Genomic DNA, 14,345 nt, shown 5'->3' on the forward strand with positions numbered 1-14,345 from the left:
AGAAAAGCCAAAATTGAGCAATAATGACATTTCACATTCAAACATGATGACAAATGTAATAAAACGTTATTAAAACTCAAGTAAAAAATATCAAAAATATGAAAAACTAACTAGAAAATCCTAAAAAATAGTGACATAAATGACACTTATCACTACGGCTCGACACGAAACTCGTGAGCCGAGCCATGGGTCGGGCCTAACTAACCCAGGCCAAACCATGTGGGTCTGACACAAGGCACAACCTGGCACGGCTAGAGCCATCTCTAGTGAATACTAGTTAACAAAATGTGATAAATATCAAATATAAAAAGTGGATAGTATAGTTATCTTCTCATACCTCATTTTTATCTGTTGTCGAAATTAATTTGTATAATCTATCCTTTTCATTTCAAACTAAAGTTTTTTTTTTTTTTTTCAAATTAATAATCATATCATGACGTCAAATTATCCTCACCTGACAAAAACTTACGAAAAATAACAATTTTGGGCATCGTCCGGGACATTAATTTTTTTTGGAAATGAAATGAGCACATGTACCTATAGTAACAATTAAGTCCAAAGCTATTAAGTATATGTGTCTATTTTTGTCTGTAAATAGCAGTACCTACGTCAGATATATACACTATGCTTGGTCGAGATTTACACCACCCAAGTAAAAGTATAGACCCAAAAAATTTGATAAAATGATAAACGAATGAATAAGGCAAGTATTGCAATTCAAAGCGCACCAGTACTCGATGGTTCCTAGTCCAGTTCCAACATTTTATGAACCAGTTCTATTGATTCCAAATTTTAGGACCCGTTTTCAACCAATTTCGGGTTTGATTTCTCAGATTCTAATCGGATACCCGATTTACTCATCCTAGTCTTAGAAACCCTAGTATGACCAAAGATTTTGACCAATTGAAATAATTACGATTTTCCACATCAACTTCTAGAATAAGGTAAAATAGTTTATTCTTCTAATTGAACTATAGTAAAAACTCGTAGAATTTAAATCATAGTTATTATAACCTATAAAAAATATAAACCAAACCACTCTAAACTACACCGTCCTTAGAAACTGGAGAGGATCCGAACTCTTAACCCCAAATAACTCGGGCTCTCGGACAGTTCAACTGTTCAAGGCAAGAGATCCAAATGTTTTTTCATAGACCAGCTACTTGGCTTACTTCACTAGTCATTGAACATACGTACCTTCTCACCTCTTACCCATCCCAAATTTCCAGTATCCCATCCCTCTTTCACTCTCTTTCTCTCCTCAGAAAACGAAACATTGTATAAAATGGTGGGTGTGGCGGGAAGCCTATCAAACACAGTACTACTACATCGCTTTAAATATTTCATTCCTTTCCCCTCTTTTTGTAACAAATTAACTGCACTCTCCAAATTACGACAACATAAAAAACTTCAATTTCATCTTAATTTTGCTAATTTCTCCACTACCCAATTCGATTCTCACAAAACCCATTTAGCAAATGTGGATAATTTGATTGTTCTTGGGATTGAAACCAGTTGTGATGATACTGCTGCTGCTGTTGTAAGTTTTTGTATTTGTTTTCATTTTTTTTTTTTTTTTTTTTGGGTTCTATAATGTTGTTTAGGAATATGATATATGCAGTTGTAAGGGCTAATTATGATCGACGTGTGATTTTGTCATGATTCCGACACTAATATAGTTAATTCTGTATAGCAAAACTAAAACCCGTTTTGGAAAATGAAATGGGAGTTGTTTTCTCTTTTTGTGGGCTTTGATTGATTCAATTGACTGTTGGGGTTTCAGGTGAGAGGCAATGGAGAAATTCTTAGTCAAGTTGTGTCATCTCAGGTTCGATTGCTATTTCACTGATAATTTTGATGGTTGAGATTGAAATTATGCAATTGAAATAGTCAGAATTAAGAAACAAAGATTTGATATTTAATACATTTATATTTTAGCTATTATCTGTAAAATTATTCATCATGTGATTCTATCTCTAGTTTTATTTGTGTAAAATTATTCATCTTAAACTATCAATTTGATTACTTGGTTGAAGAGTTGTTGGGCATCGGTGCATTGAATTGGCACCCTGTATTAGAATGTTGGCTGAAGAGAGTGTTTGAAATCCCTAAGGGTGCTACATTGCTAATAATAGAGAGATTGTTTTTGTTAATTCTAGGGTTATCTGAGTGACTGATGATAGGGAAGGAGTATAAAATAACAGGCTGGTGCATTCATTGAAGGGGGATTGGAAGTTTTCGTAAGTTTGCAACGATGCTCAGTTCATGGCCTCGTGGGTATAGGCTAAGTAGATTTTCAACCACTGATATCATTTTGTAATGAAATTATATTGTAATTCTGTACATAGATTTAATTATTGGTAGCTAATATAAGTAACAGTCTATTGCTAATTTGCTACCTTTATTTGTCCTCTTTTGATTTCGACCCTGTTGATCTGTTATTGCATTTTGGTATCTTGCTATATAGGTTGATATTGCATAATCACATGTCCCTAACTGGAATTAGCTGAATAGATAACCATCTTTTTACTTGTTTATATATCATTACAACATACTCCGTATTATATAAGGAGCTACAAGTTTGTTAATTTACTTTAATTTTTTTTATTTGTTTATTAAGGCAGATCTGCTTGTCCAGTATGGAGGAGTTGCCCCAAAAATGGCCGAAGAGGCTCATTCAAAGGCCATCAATCGGGTACATTTCATCAATCTGACTTGCTTCTGTTGCTAATAAGTTACTCTTTCAATTTCTATGTATAAAATAAGAATGATTGGAGGAATTGCTTCAATTTTTCTGAAAACGTCTCCTTGGCTCCTTGCTACTTTGTTTTTTTTTTTTTTTCCAGCCAAACTTCTGATATATTTTCTTGTGAATCATTCTGTTTCTTGTATTCCTTTTTGCATGCAATCATCTCACTGTTTTAATTTATTTTCTTTCTTCTCCATCTGCAGGTAACACAATCTGCACTTGATGAAGCAAATTTAACTGCTAAAGATCTTTCTGCAGTTGCTGTTACTATTGGTCCTGGATTAAGTCTTTGCCTGCGTGGTAATGTATTTGGTTGACTATCTGTGTGTCTGGTTTTATTTACAAAATAAAAATCTAGCTTACAGTTTTTATATGCCATGATTCTTGTGAGCTGTGTGGTTCAGAGCTTCTAGGAATCATCTTTGCTAAAGTATTTAACTTCTCTTTCTTATTAATGTAGTTGGTGTCCGTAAAGCTCGAGAAATCGCCCGTAGCTTCCAGTTGCCTTTAATTGGCGTGCATCATATGGAGGCTCATACTTTAGTAGCAAGGTATGACTGACATCCCTGCACACAAATTAATTGCCCAATCTGATATTAATCCACTTAATAATATTTCATATTTCTTACTTATTATGTGGATATCAGGGAGTTTTGACTGTTTAGAATCTGATTTCTTCTGCACTTACTAAAAGCTACTTGTTTTTGCGTTTCATAATTTTTCTGTTGTCCAGGTTGACAGATAGAAACCTTCAATTTCCCTTCATGGCTCTGCTCATTTCAGGTAATAATGATTAATTGATATTGTTCCTCTTGCACCTTTCTCTGTAGCTTGCTTTTCTTTTGTCATTTTGAGTCATTTGACTCCAATTAATATTATGAACTCTCAAGCTGAATGAACTTGAGTTACGAAACAATCAATGTTGTTTTTTATATCTTTCCAGTCTCCCACAATCCTAATCATTCTATATCAATCAGATTTTAAACAAAATGCTTCCCCTGCCTATTTAAATACTGTATTGTTCCATACATTTGCAAACATTTTGGAGATTATGGCCAATGTTTCAACAATTGAGTTGAAGGCAGTCAAGGGAAACATGAAGTCTGACATAACTAATATTATAGTTCTTAAAAGGATTATAAATTTTGTATATCAGGTTGCACGCGGCAGTATCTTACCAAGGTCTTCTTGGCATTCTGTGAAGGATACTTTTGAGAGTTGTTAGCAGCTATATATTTTCAGAAGTCAGAACCCATTGTTCCAGGAGCTTAGGTTCATATGTATTTGTATAATTAAGCTCTTAAGTTACGATTAATATCATAAGTCTGATGAGCACACTTTATTGGTGGAATTCCCACTGGCATCACATAGAGAGCTGTTTTCTAACAGTTCATGGCAGTTTCCATATCAGAACTGTTAGAAGCAACTTGTTGGGTACTTGGGGAGTTGGGGGTATTAATAGTTGAATACACTCTCTTAAACAGAATTTGAAGTGCGTTGTTTACTAAACCTGCAATTTGATTTGTGTTTATTTTTCAATGCTATTTGCTTTGTCCTGTTTTGGCTTTAAACCAAAAACGTGCTAATATTTTCACTTAGTGAGGGGACAGAAGACATAAAAGGATATTTGTGGTGTTACAGGCCACAGCAGGAAATTCTTTATTCTAGTTAAATCATGTGAAGAATGCATTTTTTAACAGTTCATAACAATTTCCATGTCAGAACAGTTCATAAGAATACATTTTTTTATTCTAGTTTAGACTGGTTTTCCCTCACACAGAGCACTATTTTCTAACAGTTCATAACAATTTCCATGTCAGAACTGTTAGAAGCAACTTGTTGGGTACTTGGGGTATTAAACTATTAATAGTTGAATACACTCTCGTTAACAGAATTTGAAGTGCTTTGTTCACTTAATCTGAAATTCGATTCGTGTTTAGTTGTCAATGCTATTTGCTTTGTGTTATCTTGGCTTTTAACCAGAATCGTGCTAGTGTCTTTACTGAGTGAGGGGGTAAAAGACATAACAGGATATCGGTGGTGTTACAGGCCATAGCAGAAAGTTCTTTATTCTAGTTAAATCATGTGAAGAGTATTTTTTAAGCTTTTGATTGAGTTGGTCCTCTAACATGGTATTAGAGCCAGGCCCACGATCTCACGATTGGGGCCTTAATGGCTAAACTATACTGGGCCAAAAAATTATGGACAGCTCACATGTGAGGGGGAGTGTTGAGCCCAGGAACAACCCACATGTGAGCATTCTCTTGCCCCATAATAAAACACTAAAAAGTGGGGAGTGTAGTGGTAATGGAATCCCACATTGAAAGAATTCAAGAGTTACCACCACAATATAAGGCTAAGGGGTTAGTCCCCTCATTGCCATATGGTTTTGAGGTGGAACCTCCTTGGTCTTGTAAAGTGGTGGACTTGCACTCTCCCGTGACGGGTGCGGTCCAAACCCGTATCTAACATTTTTCCCCCCTTTTTAAAAGGTTCTTATGTTTACAAAATTGATAGGATTCAACTTCCTATGACTTTTTGAGATTTTTTTTTTTATGATGTAAATCTTTCTGAGCATCTAAAAGAGTTTTTGTTTTCTTTAGGAGGACACAATCTTCTGATTCTTGCACGTGACTTGGGCCATTACATACAACTAGGGACAACCATTGACGATGCTATTGGTGAAGCATATGACAAGACAGCAAAGTGGCTTGGCCTTGATATGAGGAGGAGTGGTGGTCCTGCTGTAGAGGAGCTTGCTCGAGAGGGTGATTCTGAGTCTATAAAATTCAAAGTTAGCTCCTATTTTCTTAAACAACTTTTCTAGTCACATCTGCAGACTGTATACTTTGGGTTATATATAAGCCATATTGTTGGGCAATATTCATCACCGATTCTTGTTTACTTATTTTTTATTAGACCCCAATGCTACATCATAAGGATTGCAACTTTTCCTATGCTGGTCTGAAGACTCAAGTGAAGTTGGCAATTGGATCAAAAAACATGTAAGTATCTGCTCCTGCTAGGGGCAAAGTTGTTCACATCTTGACCTTCCAAGACTGTCTATTGATATCTAAACTGAGTGTTGTGTTTATTATTTGTATCTCTTGGTCTATAGAGCATGTCTTCACCTTAAAATCTTGTATAGATGTCAAGCTTGAGGTCCCTGCGCCTTGTGGCTAAAGGGACGGCAGAGGTGTATGTGTTGCCTACGGAAAATTTGGAAATATAATGCCGTATCAAAGTTTCTGTTGCTCATTATAGCATTGAGTATCTGTTGATGCAATTACCCTTTATTCATTGCCTAGTCTGCTTCAGTTTTGGCTAGATTAGTTTATTGATGTTGCTTGTGATGAAAATGTTCAATAGCTATTGGACTAATAATAAACTTTATCTCCAGTTGTTCATGAGTCTTGGGCTGTGTGCAGTGATGCGGAAATTCCACTTTCCTTAGCAAGTAGTCATGACAGAAGTTCTAGGGCTGACATTGCAGCTTCTTTCCAGGTTACTTCCTTGTATCAAACAATATTTCTGTTTTTCTTTCTTCCTGTGTAAAGTGGCTCTTTGTATAGCATTGTTTCATTTGCTGACGCACTTGGGGAAAATTTGGATGCAGCGAGTAGCGGTGTTACATTTGGAGGAAAGATGTGAAAGAGCTATTGAATGGGCATTGAAAATGGAGCCATCGATTAAATACTTTGTAAGTAGTCAATAATTGGTTTATAACTTGCTACTGAAATCTATGCTTTTGACTCTCATCAGAGATATTATGCAGGTTGTCTCAGGTGGCGTAGCATCAAATCAATATGTGAGAGCAAGACTTGAACAAATTGCCAAGAATAAAGGCCTGCAGCTTGTTTGTCCTCCACCCAGCCTTTGTACTGACAATGGTAAAATCACTGTCTTGCTGTCTCACATTCTAATTCACCTCTAGATTATTCCTTAACGATGTAAAGATGAAAGAAACTATAAGATCCAGACAGGTTGAATAATCTAAGACTGGTTTTCCCTCCTTGAGTCTGTGAGACTAACCCAATTACTTCAAAAGGTGTCATGGTTGCTTGGACTGGCATTGAGCACTTCCAGATGGGAAGATTTGATCCACCGCCACCTGCTGATGAACCTGAAGATACAGTGGTATGTCTATAATTCCGTATGTATCAGTTAAAAGCTTCTTACTGTTGTCTCTACGATTTTGTCTGGTTCGGAGGAAAATCATATTCCATGAAATCCGGTTTGTGAAGGGGTAATGTTCTTATGCTTTAAAAAGTTTTCCGCAAGATGGACATTGTTCTTCTTGTCTAAGAAAGGAATGCCACATTTTCTTCCTTTACCCTCGCCTTCCTCCTCTCCTCTTCTCCACCTCCTCTCTTCCCTTTCTCCTTTTCTTTCTAACTCTTTAAGCAATGAACTAAGGAAGGAAAAGAAGATTGAAACCTGATTTCCATTGAATGTAGAATTCACTTAAAAAAAAAAATATTTTCCTTAGAACTAAACACAGCCTATTTTATATGCCTTGTTTTACTGCTTACTGCAAAGTCACTTTCTGAACTAACAGTTAGCTGAATATAATGAAAAGGATTTTGACCCTGCTTACGCTTTTGCTTGGTATTGCAGTATGATCTTCGACCTAGATGGCCACTGGGGGAGGAATATGCTGAGGGAAAAAGTCAGGCACGCTCCATGAGAAAAGCCAGGATGCATCCATCTCTCACATCTCTCATCCAAGGCTCAGCCAAACAACACTTGTAGCATCCAGCAAGATCTCCCAGTTTCTTCATTATGGTAAGCAGCGATGCTTTTGAGGGATCTGATGCTGCTGGGTTATCTCACAAATTGCTTCCTCTTTCTCCTAGCTCAATTTTCCTGTCTATAAAACAAATAACGGATTTTGCTAATTGAGTTGTAATGAATTTGTGTTTTTCCATTAGGTTGCAAAAATGCTGAGCTACGCTTATCTGCAGGAGTCATCCCTAATCATTCAGTCTAAGAGTTGACAATTGTTCATATTACAGCATATGCACTGAATTTTTTTGCTTACAAGTGAAATCCAATTTCAAGGGCAATGATAGTCTAAAGTTTCTTCTTCTTCTTCTTCTTCTTCTTCTTTTTTTTTTTTTTTACCCTGCAACCTTGAAGCGATCTTTTTTTTAAAAAAATTTGAAGCTCCTAGCCATAGGCATAGGCTGCTAAACGCTCCTTCATTCGGAAACAGCAGTTTGAAGGTGAGCAAACCTTCGAGGAAAGCTACTTGCACATTTATTTACTTATAAGTCAAGCAGCTAACACTATCAGTTTATCACTAGACTATTGGTCACACACTACGCACATTTTTATCACATGCTTTACTAACAATAGTCCTAGAAATCCATACAGGCTACAGAAAATGATTCCTAGCCTTCCGAACATGGTATATCATAGCGGTAAAGGCAGCAATACAGCATTGTGTCCAAATCTTTGACCTTGAACAAGTTCTGCTCCAAACCTTCCTCATTGAATACACACTGTCCCGTTCTCTGCATCTAATCCACAATTACGATTTGACTTGACTTGCTAGTCAATTTTTTTTTTTTTTTTTTTTGACAAAGGGTGCTAGTCAAATTTTGCTAATGAGCAAATACTATAACTGATTATACATTGCAATGTAGAACTAGTTGTATGATTAAAATTTTGCTACTCGTATCATCGTATGGTTTTTGTGGTTCTCATATTAAAGTGATTTACATCAAAAAAATCACCCAATCATCCCTTTAATATTATATTATTATAGAGTTCTAGCATAAGTTTACTTCCATCAGTATTACCTGTAACCTTTTATGAAAATTAGATTATGCTAGGAATATTCTTTAATCCAATCACCCTCTTTCAAAACAAAAATGCTACGGTGGTGCATGAACCATAAATTCGAAACTTCAAATCCTTTTTCCCTGTATTTGTATGGAATAATGTCGTCCTCCTTCTCTCATAAAATATTTAATTCAGTTTAGTTCAGCTCCAATAAGTTTAGTTCAATTCAGTCAATCAGAACAGACCTTTATGTCTATTATTTTACGGGATACTTTTTAAAAAAATTAAATTCTTACAAGAAAGTTTTCTTTTAAAAGTCCAAATTTTTATTATTTGTACAAGTATAAATATTGTTATTTTTATTTTTCAAAAATATCCGAATTTCTGGAAGTTTTTTTCTTTTTTTTTTTTTTGGTACTAGTGAGCACAATGATACGAAGTTGAAGTTGATTTGGCGCGAGATAAAGAAAGTGGAAGGAGAGAGAGAGAGAGGAGGAATCGAAAATGGAGGTGATGAGAATGGCGATTTCAGGAACACAAAGAGGCAAACTGATATCAGCAGGCTACACTTCTCTCTCCTCTCTTTCTTCTGTCTCTCCTCTTCTTCTTGCTCGAGGTTTCTTTCTCCCTCTTTCGTTTTATGCTTTACACTCCTAATTTAACGCACTTATTTATTGATTTTAATTTCTGTTATTTCGATCAATTTCTGTACTTTACTAAGATTTTAGGGTTTGTTTGCATAATTTCGTAGCTGTTGTTGATTAATTTTCCTGTTTTTTGGGCACATCTTCCTACTGTTCGATAAAATGTCTAGCTGAATCCCTCTCAATCCTTTTGCTTTTTGCTAACAAGTTTGGCTGATTTTGGATCTGTATTGCTTTTATGTGATACCCTTTTTTGTATTGAGTTTATGTACACGAATTATTTGACTATTTAGGTCGTTAATTTTATTGTTTTTGTCTTCCTGAAATCATTATTCAGTTCCCATTTCTCATGCTTTTCTGGGTTTTGATTGTGATAGTTATTGGCTATGTAGGCTGTATTATGGATTTCTACATTGAATTTTCAATCATTTCTTCTTTTAGGGTTAGGAGGGACTAAGAATGAGGGGGTTGCTAAGGATATTAAGTAAATCGGTTTGCTGGACATACAAGTGAGGCAATGTCTCATTGTTTCTTCGTGCAAACCCAACTCGAAACAAATGTCACTAGTTAATTCCTTTTGGATATTTTGTTTTGGGGTTGTTGTGACGTTAGTTTGCGGCTAATACTTCTGCAATATTGTGTTGTACTCTAAAGCTTTGTTCAAGTTGGGTTAATGAATTTATTATTTACAACATAAGATATGAGGATTCTTTATACTGGTCAATTTTGTGGCTGAACTTCAAGTTTATGAACTAACATTCACCAGGCATATGATGAGACTTGTAATAAAGTGTGAGAACACAAGTCGGTTTTTCAAGCTTACATTTCCATTTCTAGGATGCCAAGTAGCTTCTGAATGAGTTCAGTCCTCATGCATTGCTTATTTTCTTATAGGCTTTACAAGTTTACTGTGTGTTGCTATGCTTGCAATTGCTGCTGCAGTGCTGCTCTTGTGATGAAAATTTTTATTTGTTAGTTGTCATATGTACTAATGTACACATAATCTTCCTTTTTTTCCTTGTCTTTTTATATCATTCAGTAATTATATGTCAAACTGCACTTTCAAGTTAAAATGCTACATTCTATTTCTAACAGATTTAAATATTTCGGAAGTTGAAGCTCTTGAAATATTGAAGGCTGCATCGCATAGTGGCAGATTAGACACATCAGGTGGAAACCATGCTATTCTCAATGGTAAGTCTTAAATTCTTTGAGCTTAAATCTGTCTAAAGGTTGTTAGCAAGGAATATGTTAGTAGCACTAATGCTTATATCATTCCACATTCCAGTGAGAAGGGTTCTATTGTATTACACTATTATGATGTTCAAAACTTCAAATATCTATGAATAAAGCTAACATTCAGGGATGGATTTAGAAATCATAACAGTTGTCTATGTACATTGCACATTGGTTGCAAATTGCAATCAAGCCAATCATTAGTGTTAATTAGTTAATTAGTCTCAATTACACTCTTCATGTAACTTTAATGAATATAGTTTAATGACGTACTAGTCAAGTCCTTGAATTAGAGATATGATTGAATTGAACTGGTTTCACCCTAATCTTCTTATACTTTGCTTCCTTACAGTTTATTTGCTGAATGTGGACTTTTTGGTATTCGCAATCTAAAGGTATCAAGCCATAGTTTGATAAACTTATTGCAAGGGATCTTATTTACTTGACTCTTATTTTATTTTATTTTTTAATTATTAACCTAATTTCTTCTGACTCAAAAAATAAAAAAATTACTTGACTCTATTTTTTTCTTATAAACCTAATTTCTTTAGTACCTGAGAAAACAGATGGTATGAAGAAATCGTTTACTGACTTTAAATTATTCACGCTTCAGTTGTGAGTCCTTGTGACTAATATGCCCCCTTTTCTTATGGATATTGATGCAAAAACATCTTATTTTCAACCATCATGTCTTAGGGTGTGCTCTCCTCAACTTATTTTGACTTGCTAAACAAAAATAAGTTGAAATAATTTAAACTAAAATAAGTTTAGATAAAATAAGTCTAATAAGCTAATACTCACAAGTTTAGACAAAATAAGTTTGATAGTCGAAATAAGTTGAAGAGAACACACTCTTAGGCCCTTTTTGGTTGAAGAAAATTTGGCTGGAAAGAAAAGAAAGAAAAAGGTTTTTATTATGTTCTCAATTCCCATGTATGGTTTGCAAAATGACATACAAAGTAAAGGAAGAGAAGTGAAAGGAAAGCCTCTTTACAAAATTTTCTCTTTCCTTCCTCCCAAAATTGGAGGATTTCGACTGGAAAGAGATAAATAAAGTTGTAAATCAGATTTTCTTCTCTCCGCTTCATTTCCTTTCATTAACTAACTATTGGAAAATAAAATCTCTTTCCTTTCCCTTCTCTTCCTTTCTTTCTCCCTCCCTCCCTTCCTCCTCTTCTTTTCTTTTACTAATATTGAACCACCTCTTTTAGTATAACTGAGTCACTCTGATGGGTTGGTACTTGAAATCTCAGCATGTTATGTGATGTTCACTTCCATATTTTGCCACATCTCTATTTCACTGTATGTGCAGAGAAGTGACATTTAAAAATGATTTTTAATATCTGTCATAGGTGCTCAAAATGCTTGGGAAATGTTTGAGGACTCATGTATACGGATAACTACATCTTCTGCTGATGTTGATGACATCCTTGGTGGTGGTATAAGCTGCAAACAAATTACTGAGATAGGTATGTCCTCTGGTTTTTGTGTAACTAGAATTGCTGACACAAACCACCTTTTCTAAGTACTACAGATTTTTTTTCCCTCTTGTGTGCTACTACAGTAGTAGATGATTAACATGATTTGCATTGCTCAAATAACTACTTTTCTGGAATACAGGTGGTATACCTGGCATTGGCAAAACACAATTTGGGTAAGTAGCCAATTTTTTTTGTTTAACAGTCTCCTTAGTCCTTAGTTTTGTTATGCATCAATATTGATGCTTTATATCTCAGGATTCAACTTGCAGTCAATGTCCAAATTCCAGCTGAATTTGGTGGTCTTGGGGGAAAAGCAGTTTATGTAGGTGAGTCATTGCTACACCACTTCCTGGCTTATATATGCTTGAATCTAAGCTGTGTAGATGCATGTTTAGATACAGAGGGAAGCTTCATGGTGGAGCGTGCTTTGCAGATTGCTCAAGGATGGGTTGACGACATGGAGAATGATAACTGCTTTCGGCAAAGAAATATCCGAGCTGTTAAAGACAAATTGCTTCCCAATGATTTCTTGGCTAACATATTCCACTTTAGGATCTGCAGTTACACTGAGCTAATTGCTATGATAAATCATCTGGATAAATGGGTCTCAGAGCATAGAGATGTGGGTACCAAATTGATGCACAGGAACTTAATTACATATTTACATTGATTTTTGAATCTCTCTTTATTATTATACTCCTCATTTCTTAAGTCATTGACCAACTATAGTGCAATATTCAGATATTTTGTCACATTGTCCTAATCCCTCATGATTAAGAATATGCTTATTTTTTTAATCACGGGACTTGAAATTATTATAGACCCTTTATTATAATTGAATCTTTTCTATCATCTCCTATTAATTAAACTTGTATTCTGTAGCATGTTAGGAAAACGGTGACAAATATAATGGACATCCTAAAATAGTGGTTTGCTGTTATGCTCTGTGTGTATCACAAAATTATAACTGCTCTAGCAAAAAAAAAAATTCCTGCCTTCTTTACCAATCTAATATCGATTGATTGATTGCCCTCTTTACCAATATAATATTACAAATAGTTGCAAGCAACAATATGTCGTTCATGCTATTAGGTGTATGATTGACTTAACTTTGTAGCTATATTTCTTTCAGGTGAAACTGGTTGTAATTGATAGTGTTACATTTTATTTCCGTCAAGATTTCGAGGACATGGCCCAAAGGACTCGGATTCTTGGTGAAATGGCACTGAAGTTGATGAAGCTTGCACAGAAGTTCAATTTAGCAGTAAGTGAAAGTTTCACTCTTGAATGTTTGTATTAGGATAATAGTGGCATACTCCCTTCCTACATTAAGGTGTGCTTGGGCAGAAGAAACAGATGAAACAGTGTACTTGACGATAGCTGCATAAATTGAGATAAAAACATGAATTTGACTCTGGAAACTTTTTTTTATTGTCAGCACTCAGAAGTGTACTACTAGATCCAAACCCTTGTCCATTTAGTAGGTTTTTATCGCCTACATCCTACACTTCTTCAGAAATAGAGTTCTAATTGTATATGTAGAGTGATTGACAGAATTTGTGTTTAAAATGATTGGGTCTCCCAAGATACAATAGATTGAACAATTGAACTATGTAGTGTGCAATTGTGCATAGCAGATTAGCAGCTTATAAAGTCATGAATCAACCGACCCTGGTTCCCAACCCTCTTCTGAATGGAAATAATCTGGATCTTATTGGCTGTTTATTTATGTACCATCAGGTGGTTCTATTAAATCAAGCGGCAACCAAGTGCTCCGAAGGTTCATATCAACTAACACTAGCACTAGGTAATACTATCCAATTCTGATCTTTTTGCCTGTTGAATTCCTGGCTTGCCATATTTTTTCCTTGTAGAATGCACTATTGCTTTGATTTTCATAGTGATTGATCTTGTCAAGCAGGTGACAGTTGGTCTCACGCAAGTACAAACAGGGTCATCTTATACTGGAAAGGGGATGAGCGTTGTGCTTATATTGACAAGTCGACCTCTCTTCCATCTGCCTATGCACCATATGCTATTACGACCAAAGGAATCCGAAACTCCAGTAAAACTTGTAAAAGAACCAAAATGATGTGAACTTTTTTTCTGCTCAGTTGGATTCATTAAGCTGCACAGCTTGTATGTTTATCGGGTTGATTTTAGTCTTGAATCTTTCCTGGCTATGCGTTTTTTTCTGCTCTAGTTGCTTATTCTGCTCTAGTTGCTTATTACAGTACATTGAAGACTGCATTTAAAAAGAAAAAAATACATGAATGGTGAGTCTCAATCGATCTTGCAGTTTTGTATTTTCTTACTTATTTCATATATAAATGGTTGATCAATGATAAGTAAAATTATTAAGGAGAAGAAAAGAACATACAGGCTACAGCCATTTGAAACACATCTTTTTAGGGGGTGATTGGTATTAGTATTTTAAAGATGTGGAAA

At 35.2% G+C, this 14,345-nt stretch overlaps 2 protein-coding genes across 6 annotated transcripts; both read left to right on the forward strand.

The window, feature by feature from the left end:
• The first annotated feature begins 1,174 nt into the window (after positions 1–1,174).
• On the forward strand, positions 1,175–8,799 carry LOC145586724 (putative tRNA N6-adenosine threonylcarbamoyltransferase, mitochondrial). 2 transcript variants are annotated; one of them, XM_081643629.1, is made up of 14 exons: positions 1,176–1,540; positions 1,784–1,828; positions 2,621–2,695; positions 2,953–3,049; positions 3,210–3,300; positions 3,483–3,532; positions 5,353–5,543; positions 5,669–5,754; positions 6,178–6,253; positions 6,366–6,449; positions 6,525–6,639; positions 6,798–6,886; positions 7,367–7,534; positions 7,681–8,799. In XM_081643629.1, the coding sequence occupies exons 1-13, from the start codon at positions 1,286–1,288 to the stop codon at positions 7,499–7,501; spliced, it is 1,389 nt and encodes a 462-aa protein (XP_081499755.1). In that variant the 5' UTR covers positions 1,176–1,285; the 3' UTR covers positions 7,502–7,534; positions 7,681–8,799. The 2 variants fall into 2 exon arrangements, with proteins under 2 accessions (XP_081499756.1, XP_081499755.1); XM_081643630.1 differs by having other exon boundaries at positions 1,175–1,540; positions 7,367–8,799.
• Positions 8,800–8,952: 153 nt separating this feature from the next.
• LOC145586725 (DNA repair protein RAD51 homolog 3-like) lies at positions 8,953–14,072 on the forward strand. Of its 4 annotated transcripts, none has more exons than XM_081643633.1 (9): positions 8,953–9,152; positions 10,294–10,374; positions 11,769–11,885; positions 12,037–12,070; positions 12,153–12,223; positions 12,281–12,519; positions 13,030–13,161; positions 13,638–13,704; positions 13,819–14,072. In XM_081643633.1, the coding sequence occupies exons 1-9, from the start codon at positions 9,041–9,043 to the stop codon at positions 13,992–13,994; spliced, it is 1,029 nt and encodes a 342-aa protein (XP_081499759.1). In that variant the 5' UTR covers positions 8,953–9,040; the 3' UTR covers positions 13,995–14,072. The 4 variants fall into 4 exon arrangements, with proteins under 4 accessions (XP_081499759.1, XP_081499757.1, XP_081499758.1 ...); XM_081643631.1 differs by having other exon boundaries at positions 8,954–9,152; positions 10,276–10,374; XM_081643632.1 differs by having other exon boundaries at positions 8,955–9,152; positions 10,276–10,374; positions 12,293–12,519.
• Positions 14,073–14,345: the final 273 nt, after the last annotated feature.

The sequence above is a fragment of the Chenopodium album genome, chromosome 16 (assembly GCF_948465745.1).
Source record: "Chenopodium album chromosome 16, dcCheAlbu1.1, whole genome shotgun sequence".
Lineage (NCBI taxonomy): Eukaryota > Viridiplantae > Streptophyta > Magnoliopsida > Caryophyllales > Amaranthaceae > Chenopodium > Chenopodium album.